This window comes from Sus scrofa, chromosome 7 (assembly GCF_000003025.6).
Source record: "Sus scrofa isolate TJ Tabasco breed Duroc chromosome 7, Sscrofa11.1, whole genome shotgun sequence".
Classification (NCBI taxonomy): domain Eukaryota; kingdom Metazoa; phylum Chordata; class Mammalia; order Artiodactyla; family Suidae; genus Sus; species Sus scrofa.
Genome location: NC_010449.5, coordinates 39832601 through 39851057, shown reverse-complemented (window position 1 = coordinate 39851057; position 18457 = coordinate 39832601). Strand labels below are relative to the sequence as shown.

General features: G+C 36.2%; 1 protein-coding gene across 3 annotated transcripts in view; it reads left to right on the top strand.

The window, feature by feature from the left end:
• The window catches only part of SUPT3H (SPT3 homolog, SAGA and STAGA complex component), a 397821-nt gene that overhangs the window by 310066 nt on the left and 69298 nt on the right, over nt 1-18457 (top strand). For all 3 annotated transcript variants that reach the window (XM_021099857.1, XM_021099856.1, XM_021099859.1), the window contains exons 8-11: nt 2054-2166; nt 2932-3039; nt 6563-6730; nt 17090-17200. In XM_021099857.1, the coding sequence (XP_020955516.1) occupies nt 2054-2166; nt 2932-3039; nt 6563-6730; nt 17090-17200 (500 nt within the window). The remainder of the gene's footprint in view (nt 1-2053; nt 2167-2931; nt 3040-6562; nt 6731-17089; nt 17201-18457) is intronic.

The window sequence follows — 18457 nt, the reverse complement described above, 5'->3', positions numbered from 1 at the left end:
AGTGCTTTTGAGGGGCCTCCCTCTCTGCATCTTTTGTGATGGCTAGACAAGTTTGGACCCTACCCTTTTATTAAAGAAATATCTTTCATTCGTTTGTTCATTCATTCACTCATTCATTTCTTCTAGAAATCTCTATTGAGTGTGCCAATGCCAGGTGCTGTGCTAGGTGCTAGAAGACCCCAGAGGCACTCAGTCCTGCCTCTGCCCTCACAGTGCCTGACATCTAGTTAGGAGGCTGCCAGTTCTGTTGCTTAGGTGGACAGATCCTGACAGAACACTGACAACTTTCCTCCCCCTCACTTTTGAAATAAAGTTTTTTAGAACATGGTCACAAAATATCTGTTTCCGTGTTAACTGTCAAAGGAAGACGTGAATAAGGTACATTTTATTGATCTCGCCAAATTGCTGCCTGTTAGCTTGAACTTCAGAAGTATTCCACAGATGTTAAACAAGTGTTTGTGAGCTAGTGCAGCTTGCTAGGTAGATGGAATGTTGCATGTCAGAGAGCATTTGGAAGATCGGTTACTTTAGGGAGGTAGCTTTAAGGGGGATTATCATAATTCTGCCTCGGTTGACAGCTTTGGATATGCGCTTCGCTAGCAGGACTTAATGTCTTCTGTGATTTATTTCACAGAAACTCTTCTGTATGTGGAATCCATGAAGACTGTATCTATAAGGATCAAAACATCATGCTTTGAGTTACTGTTAAGTGCTTTATAGACCTGTGGGACCAGATTAATCAAAAGAAGAATCAGTGGATTTTTCAAGATTATTATGTTATAGATACGAAAAAAAAAAATCTTCACTATCAATCTTTTCCTTCTGGGTTACTAGTTAAATTAGTAATACCTAATGAAGGCCCTGTGTTGAGTTAGACTCCTCTTAGCACTGGTTTAGAGATCTTTAATGGAAGGTTCCATTAGTACTGTCAGGTGTACAGAGAGACATGATGCATGCTGTCGGCCCATAAAAAATTTATAATATGCCTTGAGGAGTTCCCGTCGTGGCGCAGTGGTTAACGAATCTGACTAGGAACCTTGAGGTTGCAGGTTCGGTCCCTGCCCTTGCTCAGTGGGTTAACGATCTGGCGTTGCCGTGAGCTGTGGTGTAGGTTGCAGACGTGGCTCAGATCCCGCGTTGCTGTGGCTCTGGCGTAGGCTGGTGGCTACGGCTCCGATTAGACCCCTAGCCTGGGAACTTCCATATGCCACAAGAGCGGCCCAAGAAATAGCAAAAAAAGACAAAAAAAAAAAAAATATATATATATATATATGCCTTGAGAAACTTTAAGCAGACGTGAAAGGATCTCTAATGATACAAGTGTTCAGTAAATGACCAGAGTGGAGAAGTATGCCTTTGGCTTGTTTGGGCAGGATTGATAATGAATGAAAAAGAGTGTAGCTGAATACCCCATGGAGGGGAGGAAGCAGGGGTGAACACACAGAAGGTTATACTCGACCCAGATGATGTTTTAATAGGGAGTGATATGACGGTAGATTGGAATCAGTCTGGATGGTTTTGAGACTCAGGCTTAAGAATTTGAACATCCTCAAATCATCAAAATGTAACTACAGACTCTGATCAGGCCAGGTATCAGTTTATTCTATTTAATGATACTTGCACAACCTTTTTTTTTTTTCAGTTATAGACACATTTTAAAAGGTATTAAAAAAACAGCTTCTGTATGTTCCTTTTTTCATTGGGGATTCTTTCTTACAGAACTTTCTTTCCACAAGAATGAATTAAAGTTACATCATGCAAGTAATTCCTCTGATTATTGTTATAATGTAAACTCTGGCCAATGATAAGTTATTCTGACACATTGTAAGACGTGGTTTAGGCTACTGTGTTATGTAGCATAGATACTAGATAAAAGACGCAGATATAGAAGGGGTTTCTTGGGACTAGAATATCTAGACACTAATAATGCTGTATTATATGCATTGTTTTTCATATGCAGTTGTCAATAGATGCATTTTTCATTTTGTGATGCTAATATGCAGTATTAGAATACTTCAAAAACTGAATTTTTATTATTTTTTTTAATGGCCAGCCAAAAAAGCCTCTAAATTTCGAGACTGGTTGGACTGCAGCAGTATGGAGATAAAACCCAATGTTGTCACCATGGAAATTTTAGCATATTTGGCATATGAAACTGTGGCACAGGTAAGAATTCTAACCTGTCGTGTCAGGCCATCTCTAGCTACTTTCTCCTTATCGCTGTCCATGATCAGTTCTTCCACATGCTGCTTTACCAGGAAGGAGAACAGCCATCTCATCGTTTTCTGAAATTTAATTCAATTATGTTTCTTTGCATTGTCAGCTCTGGTGAGTGTTAGGGTAAAAGTGACTGTTTCTTGCACCTTTAGCCAAACCGGAAATGGAATCCTGGCCTGCTTTTCCCCACATTGAATCCTAAATACTCATCTCTCTTGTTTAGAGATTATTTTTGAGCCTTGAAAAATACCTTTCTAGAAATATACAATCTATGGAGTGCTTACTACTATCTGAGTCTGGAATCACTGCCCTCTAATAATTTCTCAAAGCACGGTTCTTAGACTACAAGCATCTCCTTGGTTCTTGTTTAAAATGTCCAGTTCCAGGATACCCCCCAGAGCAGACCTACCCAATCAGAATCTTGGAGCTTGGAACCCAGAAATCTATATTTTAAAATGCTTCCCTAGGGATGATAAACTTTGAGAACCATTCCTCTAGAAAGGTCACAATATATCACTATATTCCTGGGTATGTTCCTGGGTGGGTCTGTTTAGCAGCCCACGAAAGCACATGCTCATGTCCACAATACAGATTTTTAGGCAGAGAATGTCATTGGTGACTTTTGGGATGTACTGCTTTTAGTTTTGCCATTTCAGTGACATTGATGGTTATTTCCAGCTATGTGACTTTATTTTCATTGCCCTGATCTTCTAGCTGGTGGATCTGGCTCTTCTTGTGAGGCAGGACATGGTAACCAAGGCGGGGGACCCCTTCAGCCATGCCATTTCTGCAACCTTTATTCAGTATCACAGCTCTGCTGAGGTAAGTGTTTAAAAATCTGTCTTTGGCACCTCTGTAGGTTTTTTTTCCTCATGTCCGGTATTTGCCTTAGTAGTTCTAAGAAAAAAGATTATGTAGAGCCTTCAGTCAAAGAATCTTAATACAGTCAACATTTAAGCAAACACCTGCTATGTACAAGGCCCTAACAAGCCACTTAATACGATGATTTTGTTTCACCTTCTCCTTGCCTTATTCAGCTTTCCTAGCCCTTCAGTGAAAGAGTGCCTCTCATTTCCATGGGAAATGAGCACCTGGTTTAGGGAACTGAATAATATATATTACAATTCCTGGTATTTATTTGATAATTTTACCTTCCAGCTGTTGATCCATCTCTAAGCATGGTTTAGAGGAGCATGGAGGCTCCATTTATCCACCGGTATTAAATGAAAATCACAGCTTTTCTCATTCAGTTTATGTTGCTGGAATCCCCACCTATAGGGACTGCAAAGTTTTCTGGCCAACCTTAACCTAAGGCTTTGTGTAATAACTGTGTACCGTTTTGGGTATATAAATATTCTCTGTAAGGAGCATTTGCCTAAAACCCAGAAATGGAATAGCATGTATTGAATGAATTTGCCAGTGTTTGACTTTTTTGGGTTTTTTTTTTTTTTTTTTTTTTTTTTTTTACTGACATAAACGTTAGTTTCATACAATTCAATCTAATAACCATAGGAAAGGCAGCAAGAAGATTAGGTTAACATCCACAAGTATAGTTGTGAAGTGAGCTTGGGATCAAGTTGGGTAAAACGTAGAACCTGAAAATGACTACGCCCCTTTGAGCATCTGATGAAAACTGTAAACGCTGTCTCTGTAAATACATCAGCAAATCTTGTATGCAATTTCAGGGTATTCAGAGACCCTCCGAAACCATTCTGTGGATGTATGGGATCTGTGAACCCCAAATTTAAGTATCTCTGCTGTAGGTTACTTAGAAAGTACATAAAAATATATGCCTATATCTTATTACAAGCCAAAAGTTTGACATCTTTCTGTGCCCCCTATAGAGCCAGATTGGCTTAAAATTAAAGTAAGAATTAAAATTTTTATTTTTTTATTTTTTTTATGCCCATTAAAAATCCATTTTTCTTGATAAAGGTCATACATCATTATCAACGAACATACTTTAAAAGTCCCTAAAGCCTACCCAGTTGATTAAACACTATTTGTTTTCTTTATGTTACAAAGCCAAATTATGATGTCAAAGAACACCCTTTAAGCTGCCTTTGGTACATGTTCACTTTATGTGTATAAGTATGCTTTTCATCAGACAATTTTGCTGTAACGTTTCTAATTGAAGACATTTATAAGGAAAATGACAAGCCTAGTTTTCCCTTAACATTCAAGGGATTGCTTGCACGGCTAGGAAAACTCTTTGTTCCCCCACACTTGCTTGGTTCTCTAGGGTAGCCAAGCTACCCTGGGCAACTGTTCAACAACCACAAGCTACTGTTCCCTGCTACCCAGTGGTGACGAAAATGGCCTATGTGTGCCGAATTTCCTGGGCTTGCTCGGAGGTGGGAGCACAAGTGTCAGAAAGCATCCTGGCTGAATAGGTCAGTGCAAGCCTCAAACTTTTCCCTGGCCTACCAGACACCACTCCTCCGGTGTGACTGATGGTCAGAGTGAACATCTGGAGGGATGGGAAGTCTTCCTGCCCTGTGTTACCTGACACAACACAGGAAGAATGGCCACTCTAGAGTCGGAGTCTCACTCACCAACATTACAAATCAGCAACCAATATCAAGGGCCTACTTTAAGGACTTCACCAAATGAGGTACAAAGGAGGGCTCTGGAGACTGAAATGATCTGTCTTCAGGGAGATAGAACATTCTGTAAAACAAACAAGGAAGCACATGAACAAGCTGACAAACGAACAATTCAATATTGCATATGCTAATTTCCAAGTGAGGGCACAGACAGAAAGTTCAGAGATAAAAGCAACTCCCTGATTACCAAGAAAGAAGACTTCAGAAAGGAAGCGGGTGTTAAAGGGAAGACAGGACTTTGTTGAAGTGGTCAAGGTGGGGAATACATCGGGCCCCAGAGACAGCACAGGTGTAATTGTAAACTCTGATTGAAATATTCTAGCTAAGGATTCACTGAGAAGGGGTAGTAGGAGGTTAGGTTAGAAAATAAAGGCCTTAGCTGCTTAACGTTAAGTTATTAAGGAAGAGTTGAAAGTTTCTTGGCTAAAGAGCGATGAGTTCAAATGGGTGTTTTAAGAAGATCCAGATGAGGTACTGTCTGTGCGAAGGTGTGTGTGTGTTGGTCTGCATGTGTGTGGTAGATGGGAGTTACACTCTCAAGGGGTGGAGTTAATACACGGTGCATTCTATTTTAGTAGCTATTGTTCTTGAACACTCACCACATAGGGAACTGAGCTAGTTAGCTTGAGCTTTTCAGATTAGCAAGGTTAATCTTCATTCAAGCTACTTTTCTAGATTTTCTTTTTTTTCTAACATAACTTATGCACTGGAGGCAGCCATCTAGGAGATCATCGTCTTTTCTAAGAACAACCGCTCCACATTAGCTTCATTCCTTCTTGGTTGATATTTCTAGACAAGCCAATCAAAGAAAACCTGTTAAAACCCATATCTAAATTTCAGCAAAACATTTTACAAGATTTAGCATAATTTCTAAAATACAGAGACTTGTGGGCCAGTGGATGGTGTGGTTAGTACAGTTGATAGGTGAGAAAAATGTAAATTAACAATATCATATGTGAAAAAGACTTAAAGATTTGCCTATGAGTTTCTTAGGAGCCAAAACAGTGATATTACTGAAAAGGAAACTTGTTTTTAGGCACCATCCCGTAGGATGGACGATGACACAGTAAAGGATGTTTTCTAAGGGAGAGTAATCGAGGGCTGGTGAAGGAACCTGAAAGCATGTCTCATAGTAAGTGGTGGAAGGAACTCGAGGTGTTTCACTTAGAGAAGAGAAGAGGCTGTGAAATGTAATAGCCTTAAAGTGTTTGAAATGTTTCCACATGGAAGAGAGAAGAGACTTGCCGTCATAACCAAAGAAAGCAGATAGATAAGATGGATATTTGGAAGGAAGGAAGCAGCCAGGTGTTGTAGGGGCTAGAGATATAGCTGCCGTGACCCCAAAGTACTGAGTTAGAGTTACTAGGAGAAGACTGGCCACCACTGATACAGCTTCTGGAAGGCATCCTGTTTGGGGGAAAAGTTTAGAGCTTCCTGTTGAATAAGTTTGAAACATTCAAAACTTCTCAGTAAAAATATCTCTGTCTGACAAAATCAGAAACTTTGGAAGCTGTATCTGGGGAATTCTGATTTTATCTAAAGGCTCATGCAGATTATAATTAGTATATTTAGACCCTTAGGTGATAAGATGGTGGCATCACTTCTGTGGCCTGCCTTCACAATAAACTGTGCTTGTATATTTGTAACCTTCGAATGTTATTGAATTTGTGAGATAGTAAACAAAACCAATTGTTAGTAGTTCTGGTCACTTGATTTCAAAGTTGCGTCTCTTTGGACAGGGGTCTTGCATGAAGTCCTACCCAGACTCTCCTGAGAACACACCTCCCCCTACACCAACAGCTCCATCATCTGGATCACAGCACTCAGGGAAAACCACATCAGGACCCTTAGGGAATGGGAGTGCTGGACAAGACTCAGCTAAAACCAAACAAAGGAAAAGAAAGAAGGTCAGTGTATTTTTCTTCTTTTTTCTCCCTCCCTTCCTCCCTTCCTAAGGAGAGATCTTGTTGACTTGTTTTTTTAAAGGTAATGGAAAATGTACCTTTTTTCCCTCATAATTCCGATTTTTTAGAAGCAGCCAAATTACAGCAAGATACTGATTTTTTCCCTAACATTTTATTGTAAAACTTTTAAACATACGAAAAAGTTGAAAGAGAATTTTAGAATGAATACCATATATCTGCCACCTAGATTTTACAATTAACATTTTACTGTATTTATATATTAACTATATATTTACTGTATCTACATACTATATATATGCACCTTATTGTTCTTTTATCTACACATTAGTTCATCTTTTTTTTTTAATGACATTGCAAAGTAAGCTGCAGACATCAGTACACTTCATGTCTAAACATTTCATTATGTATGATTTGTTTATGGTTTCTTTTTCTTAAAAGGTAAAATTTATATACCATGTACCACTCAGTTCTTAAGAATGCCATTTGATGAATTTTGACAAATAAATGAGCCTGTTGTTTTCTAATCACTTCTTAAGATAAAAAAACATTACCTCCAAAAAAAAAAAAAAAAAGCCTCACCATCCGTTTGGAAAGTTCCTTCATGCCTCCTCCAGTGAGTCCCCCCACCACCCTCAGAAAAGCAACCACCATTCTGATTTTTCATCATAGATTAGTTTTTCTGTTTTAGGACCTCATATAAAAAGAATATAGTATGTAAATTCTTTTCTCTGAAATTCCTTTCACTCTGTATATTTTTGAAGTTTATGTTTTTCAGTGTAAGTGTAGTTTATTCTTCTTTATTGATGAGTAGGTTGCTTGTATGAGTACATCAGTTTACTCATTCTCATATTGGTGGATACCTATACCCAGCTTTTGAGGTATTATGAATAAACCTGTTATGAGAATTATTGTACAAGTCTATGGATAAATTCTTTCATTCCTTTTAGGTAAATAGCTTGGAATGAAATTACTGGGTCATAGAGTAACTATGTGTTCAGTTTTTAAAGAAACTGTAAGAGGAGTTCCCTGGTGGCTCCATGGGTTAAGGATTTGGCATTGTCACTGCCGGGGCTTGGGTCACTGCCGTGGAGTGAGTTCGATCCCTGTCCCCAGGAACTTTCACTTACCATGGGTGCAGCCAAAAAAATAAATAAATTACTTTTATTATATTATTTAGAAAGAAACTGAATTTTTTCCCAAATGATTGTATCATTTTATATTTCTACCAGCAATACATGAGAATTCCAGGTGCTTCACATATTTGCATTGCCATTGTTTTTACTTTTAACCCTTCTAATGGCCATTTAATAATAATTCACTGTAGTTTGAGTTTATATTTCCCTGATAATTGGTAATGTTGAATATTTTTTCATGTACTGATTGGCCATTCATAGATCTTCCTCAGGGAGGAATCTCTGCAAATGTTTTACACAGTATTTTTGAGGTAGGATTGTCTTTTACTACCAGTTTGTAGGAGTTCTTTATACGTCCCCTGTAAGAATCCTTTGTCAAAATATATGTTTTTCACACATTTCCCCTTGGTAGTTAGCCTATTCACTGTCTTAATGGTGTATTGTTTGATAAGCAGAAGTTTTGAGCTAATGAAGTCTAATTTTTCCAGTTTTTTTCTTTGTTTTATTGGCTTCCATCAAGAAACCTTTGGCTACTCCCAGGTCATGATGATATTCTCCTTTGTTTTCTTTCGGAAGCATTTTAGCTTTAGTTTTTATGTTAAGTTCCATTAATCAAGCCAGATTAATTTTCGTGTATTGTATGAGTTGAGGCCAGGCTCAGTCTTTTACATGTGGATGTCTAGTGATGACAGAAACATGTGCTGAGGACTCTTTTCTCCCGCTGGATTGCTTTGGTGACTTGGTTGAAAATAAGATAACCATATATCTATGTCACTTTATTCTGAAGATTTCAGTTTTGTTTTATTGACTTATCAGTTCTTTTGTCATTGTCATCTGTCTTGATTACTGTGGCTTTATAGTAGGACTTAAAGTTGCATAGTGTAAATCCTCAAACTTTATTTTTCAGGCTTAATATGGTTATGTTGTGGCCTTTGCATTTCTGTGTAAATTGTAGAATTAGAATTTAGTTTCTACCATCCAAAAGAAAAAAAGAAAAAAGAAAAAAAAAAAAAGAAAGAGGGCAAGATATAGAGAAAAAGAAAAAGGGCTTTTGAAAGAGTTGGATTGAACACTTAACATCAATTCGAGGACATAATTGTCTTCACAGTATCAAGTCTTAGTATCCATGAACATGGTATATCTCTTCACTTTTCTTTATGAATTTTTTTATTTTTTATTTTTTTGTCTTTATGAAACATTTTTAAACCACTGGCAATACTATCTATCCTGAACTCTATTTTATCTGATTAATATAGCTATTCCAGTCTTCTTATGCTGTTTACATGATATATGTTTTTCTGTCCATTTCTTTTCAGTATATGTGTATCTTTAATATTTATGGTACATCTCCTACAAGCAAAAAAATTGTTGGGTCTTGCTTCTTTTTTCTTTTTTATCTTTTAATTTTACTGTTTAATTCTATGATATTTAATGCATTTATTGACGTGGTTTGTATATAGGTCAATGATTGTGCTATTTGTTTTCTTTACTTGTTTTCTCTATTTTTTTCTTGTTTTTCTTTCCTATCTTCTTTTTGGTTATTTATATATTCCTTTAGAAATGCTTTTTAATGTATCTACTGATTTCTTAATGGTATCTCTTTGCATCATTTTTTCAGTAGTTATGCTAAGGACTATTTCATAGACCCTTAAATTTTCAGTGTACTTGGAATTGGTTTTACTGTTTTAGTCACATGAAATGTAAGATTGTACTATTTTACTCACATAAAATCTCCTTTAGTTATTTATTCTATAATTGTCATACATCTTATATCAACATATGTTATAAACCAAAATATGATTTTTGCCTTAAATAATCAAATGACTTTAATGTTTAAAGCCCACTATTTCTCTTTCTTTCTGTTTTGTTTGTTTGTTTGTTTGTTTGTTTGTTTGCCACACTCATGGCACACAGAAGTTCCCAGGCCAGGGATCAAACCCATGCCACAGTGTGACCTGAACCACTGCAGTATCCACTATTTCTTTTTGATGATCAGACTTTCCTTGTGGTATAATTTTCCTTTTTTTTTCTTCCAAATTTCATTTACCATTTGCTATAGTTCATGTTGGCTGGTAATGGTTTCTCTTAATTTTAATTCTTTCTAAAAATGTCTTTACTTTTCTTTCATTCCTGGAAGATGTTTTCACTGGATGTAGAATTCTGGATTGGCAGTTTGACTTTCATTGCTTTAATTACATCATTCTACTGTTTTCTGCCATCCATTCTTTTTAACCATATGTCAGTAAATTTCATGTTTTTATTTCTGTGTACGTAATGTGTTATTTTTCTCTGAATGCTTTCAAAATTGTGTCTTTATTTTTGGTTTTCAGCAGTTTGACCATGCTATCCATAGATATGGCTTTCTTATATTTAGTCTGCTTAGGGTTCACTGATCTTCCTGTGTATTGAACTTTTTTATTTTTTTGTCTTTTTTTTTTTTTTTTTTTTTTTTTTTTTTTTGCCTTTTCTAGGGCTGCTTCCCATGGCATATGGAGGTTCCCAGGCTAGGGGTCTAATTGGAGCTGTAGCCTCCAGCCACAGCCACAGCAATGGCCAGATCTGAGCTTCATCTTCGACCTACACCACAGTTCATGGCAACACTGGATCCTTAACCCACTGAGCGAGGCCAGGGATCGAACCCACAACCTCATGGTTCCTAGTCAGATTCATTAACCCCTGAGCCACGACAGGAACTCCTCCTGAACTTTTTTAAATTGGGCAGAATTTTCAGCAATTATTTCTTAAGATATTTTGTCTACCTTGAGCTCCCACTTCTCCCCTTCTGAGACTCCAAGCACATATTTGTTTGTTTCTTTGATATTCATTCCACATGTCCCTGAAATTCTGTTTAATTTCTCTTTCAATCTTTTCTCTCTTTTTCAGGGTAGATAACTTCTATTGCTCTTTCTTTATGTTCCAGACATTATCTACTGCCAGCTTCAATCTTAACACTTATCCAGTAATGTCTTATACTGGTGTTTTATTTTAGAGTTTTATAATTTCTCCTTGATTCCTTTTTGTAGTTTCAATTTATCTACTGTTATTTGTTATTTATTACCATCGTATTTTATTTTACAATAGCTGCTTTAAAATCCCTGTGTGATAAATTAAATATCTGGATCATTTTAGTCTCCACTGAGTATAAGTCACACTTTCCTGGTGTTGCTGCATGTCTAGTAATTTGGACATTGTGAGTAATACATTATAGAGATTCAGATTCTGTTATATTCCTATGAAGGGTGTTAATGGTGGTAGTAGTGGTGTGTGTATATGTGTGGCAAGCAGTCAGGTTCCTTTTCTAGACTGAATTCTAAAGTCCAAACTCAGATTCCTCTTCAATAACTAGACTCTTTCTTTCCCTGGGTGTCTTGGATTTGGTATTGCACAGGAATAGTTTTGAAGTTAGTTAAGAGATTTGGGTAAAGTTTATACACTGAATTTGGGACTTTCCTTCTTTAATTCTGTCCTCTTAGGATTTTCTTTTTCACTTTACACCCACTGCAGTTGCCCTGAAGTCTGGCCTTTAGTTCTTCATGCCTCTAAGGTTGTGTGCCCTCTGTACTGACTAGAGCCTGCTAAAAATAGTAAAAATAAAAAACTCAACCCACAGCTGTTCCCTTCTCCTAAATGTAGGTACTCCCCTTTCAGATTCCACCTGATTTAGAACAGTCTCTGTTGTGTTTAGATACTTGTTTAGTTATAATTTGTCCAAAGTTGATACTTTTTATCTATAAGCTAGTTAACACAATAAGAACTATTTGCCATTACAAGTAGTGGCACTATGCCAAGGTATAATTTCATAATTGATAGTACACAGATTTAAATTTCAGCCTCATATCTGGTTTCCCTTTCATTTACAAAATGACAGCGTGCACTGCTCATTTATTAAGGGAACCTGATCTATAAGAAACTTCTGTGTTGTAAAGTAGTTTTAAAGAATTTCAGTTATAATGCTCTCTAACTCATTGAATACCTAAAACTAGGGTAATAAAATGTTACCTGAAAGATCTCTTCCTTGTATTTGCTTTACAAAGTATGTAGGAAATTGTAATTAACTTGGTAATTGTGCACACGTAGAATGATTTTTTGCTCTATTTACAAATCTGTATCTTTCTGCATTCAAGATCTTGATATATTTTGATTTGTACTCACAGGAAACTTCAGCTATGGTGGTAACGTGGTACAATTCATTCCACACAAAATAATAAAGCCTCTGTTACATACTAGTTGTGTGTATTAGAAGCTGAGAGATTTGATGTATAGCCATATTTTGATACTGTCATTTTAATCTTGGGAGTGTCCCTTATCTTCACCTCTCATCTATAAAATGAGGAAGTTGGGAGAGTTTAGAATACATGATATCTTCTGTTCTTTCCAGATTTTAGACTGTGTGACTCCTTGAATTTGGTCATTCTTTCTTGCCTTCTCTTCAAACACCTTTCCTAGTTTTATTTTTCTTTAGTTAAAAAAAAAAATCTCTCCCCACAACATTTTAAATCCACTATACTTCAATAAAAATTTTTAAATGCCTTCCTAGTTAAATATATATATATAAAACTACAACTTAATTAACATCTCAAACTTTGAAATGAGAAATTAACTATATTATACTATATAGCCTTTGGCCAAAGAATGCCCAGCTTCATCTGAAAAGAAATCTTCTATAAATACAAAGTACTGGGAGAGCTATACATTTACACAAGAATGAGGAGAAAGAAGACACTTGCCTGGTCACTCAGATCATATATCAACTCATGTGATCAGTGAATGACAGAAGTGAGTAATAATGCTACTAACCATTCACTTGCTCTAATCTATGTATCACTCTTCTGTAAAATCCAGTGTTTCAAGTTCAACAAAAGATCTGATGTGAAAAGAATAAGAGGCAGTTATCTGAGATTCCACATCCCTAAAATACTTGATTACCAGGCAAGGGGAAAGCTGAGAAAGGATAGAATTTCTTTAAGAGTTGTTTTTCCCAACAGTTTTTATTGGGATTTTCCTTTTTGTCCTTTTTTGTTTTTTGTTTTTTTGTTTTTTGTTTTTTTTTTGGCCATGCCTATGGTATGTGGAAGTTCCCAGATAGGAATCAGACTTGCATCACAGCCTCAACCAGATTGGCAGCCGGATCCTTAACTCACTGCACCACGAGGAAACTCCTCTTTCCAACAACTTTTAGGTTAGGAGGAAAAGAGTCAGGACAGGTACAGACATTTGTAAGAAAAGCTTCAATCTGATTTTGGGCCACAGTTCCAGATGTTGGGGAATTTTATCCAGTGCAAGCCACCAAGGACAAGCAGAAGAACAATACTCAAGTCCAGGAAATATGTAGGACTCTAGATGAGCTTCAGTACCGGTACCGAGCAGCAGTTTCTACATAAAAAGACGTAAATAAAAATGAAATGGAAGAATGCAAGAATACAGAATGAACGCAGCCAAGAAGAATACCTAACATGTGAAGAACTGTACCAAGCACCTTCTACTTGACTTAAGGAAACAAAGAGTTTAGTCCCCACCACAATTTCAACAAATGCACGCTAGACAACAGGACTCAGTATTTGTCAACCATGTGGGTTTCATTTTTGAAGTTTAAAGAATATTTTAAAATGTTGGGCACAATCAGAATGAGAAGCTGATTTGGTATATAAATCTAGCATTCTTCAGATGTATTTATAACATAATATTTTTATGTTAGCTAGCATGTAAATTTAATGCTAATTCTTCCATAACAGTTTTGAAGAATATTACAAAAATTCTGCAGTCACTGCTGAATTAAAAATTCCAGACTTAAATATGAATTGTGAATTTAAACAGATCGCAAGTATCTTGATGATGGCCTAGATGTTTATAGAAATGAGAAAAAGATCCTTATTAAAATGGAAACAATAATGCAAACAACATTTTAGACTTAAAAGTTCCCTTCCAAAGAACTCAGTGGGCAAATCAGGACAGTGTACGCATGTGCACATGGTAACTTAAGCTGATGTTTGCAGTTGCTTAACTAGCAGATAAACCTGAAATTGGCAAAACAAATGTTAATGATGTTTTTCACAAAATTGAATATTTTTATTTTTATATAAATTCATCTTTTTAGCAACAGTAACATGATTCAAACACGCAGGCTTACTTGTCACCATGTCTTATAAATAGCCATCATGACTAGTTTCTAACCTCAGCATCCCACTTCAGTGTTCTCAAGTCCTATTTGATCACCTTGCCAGAGGTTCTGAGAGATTTTGACCAAAACCAAACCTATTTGCAACAGTAGAGAAAGAGTAGACTCTCCATTGGCCATGGAGAAAAGACATGAAAAATCCACTCTGCAGGGAGAAAGGAGATTCCATAGAGGAGTGCACTGGAAGGACCTCCTGGCCACTTAGTGTGCAGGATGCTGACCCTCTTGATGTCTCCCTTTTGCGTTTCCACTGGAGTTTCCACTGGAAGACTTATTTAGATTCCACTTCCAGCCAATTTTTTGTGTGTTCATTCCCACAGATGAATAGAATGCTTCCACTTACTTCACAAGCATTTGCTGTACCAGCAGGTAATGAGTCTGTATTAGGCATATTCACCTCTTGGAGCCCAGTGGACTCACAGGAGAGTCTGTACCCTTCCCAGGCACCTAAAAACTACATTTATTCTAATCTGGTCTAACTTGAAACAAAGTATTTGGAATGAAAATCAAGAAAGCACTATTTAAAAAAAAAAAAAAAAAAAACACTGTGTATTTTTATATGAGTGCCAAAGTCAGGGGTTAAAGTAACTTAATCCTTGTTATTATGGGCATAGCAGATATGTTATTTAGGGTATTGTTGGGATGAACTTGAGAAAGATACCCTAGAGTAAATTCCTATTTGGCTTATTTCAAATCTTGTTAAAATAATAAAAATAATCAAGATTTGTTTTACATTTTAAGTCTTATTTCAGGTTCAGCATGGATAATTAGCAGATACTCTTTGTAGGAATTTTTAAATTATTTTACTAGTTTATAATAGAAAAAGCATGCACAGAGTACAAGAAGTATATTTAAAATGTACAGCAGATATACAATGAAAAATATTTCCTCTAACCAGTGTCCTCCAGACTAAACTCTTAAGAGATAGGCACTGTTAACTGATTTGAGGGGTACCCTTGCAGAACTGTTCTGTGCTTCAATGAGCATATCATGTTCAACCTTTTTATTAAAGAGGTGTAAAATAGTTATTCATTTGGACACCTAGCATTTTTTTCAAACAATGTGTCTTAGGGATAGCTCCATAGGATTACATATGGAACCGTCTCATTCTTCTTGGTAGTTGCTGTGGTTTCTGTGGCATTGAATGAATGTATCATAATTTATTTCATTGTTCTCACTGATGAACATTTACCCCATCAATTCAAATCGTGCAACAATGATTATCTATCTATATTATTTTATACTTTTGCAATGTATCTGGAAGATTAATTTTCAGAGGTGAAATTGTTAGGTCAAAAACAGTTGTGTCTTTTCATTTTGATAAGATTTACCAAATTGCCATCCATAGAGGTTGAACTAGATATACCCCTTTAAGGAATCCTGAAAGTGGTACTTCTAGAGTTACAATAATATACAAGCTACAATTTGCTTTTCTTGATTCTTTACTGTTGATGACCTGGTATCTGGTATCCACTGCACTTTTAAGTAAATTAGCTTATCATTCCAAGAACATGGAAGAGGTTCCATTTTCTTTTTGTCCTTTTTTTCTTTTTTTGGGCCACAACCACGGCATATGGAGGTTCTCAGGCTAGGGGTCAGATTGGAGCTGCAGCTGCCAAACTACAACACAGCCACAGCAATACCAGATTCGAGCCACATCTGTGACCTACACCACAGCTCACAGCAATGCCAGATCCCTAACCCACCGAGCAACGCCAGGAATCGAACCTGTGTCCTCATGGATGCTAGTCAGATTTGTTTCCCCTGAGCCATGATGGACACTCCCGGAGGTTCCATTTTTAATTTCAGTCATAACCTAAGGCTATTAACAGCTAACATGCGTCAGGTATTTTTTTACACATATCAACTCATTTAATTTTCATAACAGCCCTATAAAGCAATCATAATTATTACCCAGTTTTGTAGATGAGGGAACTGAAATGCAGAGATAAATTCATAACTTGTCAGAACTGGTAACTGACATGACAAGAATCTGGTGTTTGGACCTAAGTGTTTGGAAGCCAGAGCCTACAGCTGAATTATGAGACTATAATGCCTCCATGTTATTTATTATTTTATTGTTTTATTTTTTCTTTTTACCGCTGCACCTGCAGCATAAGGGAAGTTCCCAGGCTAGGGCTCAAATTGGAGCTGCAGCTGGCAGCCTACACCACAGCCACAGCAACACCAACACCAGATCTGAGCTGCATCTGCAACCTATGCCACAGCTTGCAGCAGTGGCGGATCTTTAACCCACTTATCAAGGACAGGAATCAAACCTGCATCCTCACAGAGACAATGGTTGGGTCCTTAACCTGCTGAGCCACAATGGGAACTCCCCATTTTATTTTTTTTTAAATCATGTTACATACCTTTCTTGAGTTGAAATGTATATTCTTATTGCAAATAAATTTTCTCTTATGTCTTTTTGAACTTTCAAACTCTGCCTTTTACAGATAAGGCAGATTAAAAAGAAGGTCTGTTTTATTTTGTTTTTGCACAGAGGACACCTAGAAAATTAGGAACCAAGTTGAAATGATCTTTTATAACAATCCCCAGTATTAGTATTATAAATATATAGCACTTTTACGTTTTTCATTTTGAAATTGATGACCCTCAAGTTATTTCAGAAATATATCCAACAAGCTCCCAAGAAACATTTATAATAATGAATGTTTAAATGTTTTTTTTAAAAAAAATAGCTTCCTGTGGTTCTTTCAGCAAGCCCCTGTGACACTTTTCATCTGCACGCAAGTGGCCATATTCTCCTGTACCTTGACGTGTAGACCTAGGTGAAATATTGTGGGCATAAAAATTGCATTTGGTTGGTCTGCTAGGAAGGGGTCACGTAAAAGTCATCTTTGATTTGTTAATGGAATTTTTTTTTTTTAGATGTAGTGTAGGGCGGCAGTGATGTGCATCCTAAGGGGAAAAAACCATCCATTTTATAAAAGTTTATTTTCATATTTTATACACTGTAGTTCTGTTGTGTGTTTTTGATTTAGTAACAATTTATGTGCCTTTCTGTCGCAGAGCACCGCGGCCTGTGGTGTTGAGGCTCACAGCGATGCCATCCAGCCCTGCCACATCAGAGAGGCCGTTCGACGCTATGGCCACAAGATTGGCCCCCTTTCCCCATTCACAGTACGTAATAACAGAGTTATAAAAAGTTATATTTATAATCTGAAAGAATTTTGATTTTCAAGTGGTCAAATGAAGCAGCAATGGAATTGTTGAAAGCAATTTGTGGTGACTGTAATTTTGTTGTATAAAAGTGGCATAATTCTCTTGGGAAATAAACGTTAGTCATTTTTGTCTCTTTTTGGAAGGACAATTTTTTGCTACAAAATATTATTTTCTTTCAATTACAAATTATGCTTTTTTTGTTGGGGCTTATATTTTCTATTTTGCAAAGCTTGGGTTTATAAAACTTTTTTGTCAAATTACATGTATCCAAATATTGCTAGAAGCACTTTATATTTTAAAATTGGTTAGATTGGCAATACCACTTCTATCAGATGTTCTGCTCCTAAACATACTTTGAGTTGGAAGAAGAAGAAATGATTTCTTTACTGGCTTTGAAGTAGGCTAGAAGGCAGACAGTCTTCCACATCTTCAGATGGTTTTAAAGCTTATAATCAAGGTTTGTTTTTCGTTTTCTTTTTTTTTTTTTTAATGGAGAATTAAAGACTTTGTGTTTCAATAGCCTAAAGAAAATGTGTGTGTGTGTGCGCATGTGTTTATGTATGTGTGTGTGTTTTAATTAAATTTTCATCTATGCCTCTTTTAAAAAGTCTGTATTCATGTTGATACAACTTTTTCCAGGTTATTCTCTGTTTATAATGAATTGGTTTGATTTTTCAGAAAGTGAGGTTTGATTTATGACAAAAGAATAGTAGAATTTACCATTTGTTTTTTTATATGCACATCTGCTTTACCATGCTAAATCAGAATATGTGTATAACACCATACATATGTACCTAAGTATAACATACAGTATGTGTTTTTGCTGAGTGGATTTTACTTCTTACCTGTTGATAGAAGTCATGACGTCTTTCTTCTAAGTTAGATCATCTCCTTTTTTCCTGTGTGGGGTTAGTAAAGGGAATGCTTCCTTACCGTTTTGTTGTTTTCATTAGTTATTGTTAATTGTACACATTCTCAGTGGGACAGTAAGAATACGCCAAGGTTTTTTATATGACTCTAGAAGCCTTTTGTAATGGTGACAATTATTTTTACTTCTGTTTAATATTTTAAATCTGTCATATATTATAAGAACATGGTTTATCATATTTATATTAATTCTATATTGCTGATTAAGCAATATTTCCTTTTGCGTAAGTGTTTTTAGATTATTATAATTGAAAAAAATGAAATCAGTATCTCTTTTTTTTTTTTTTT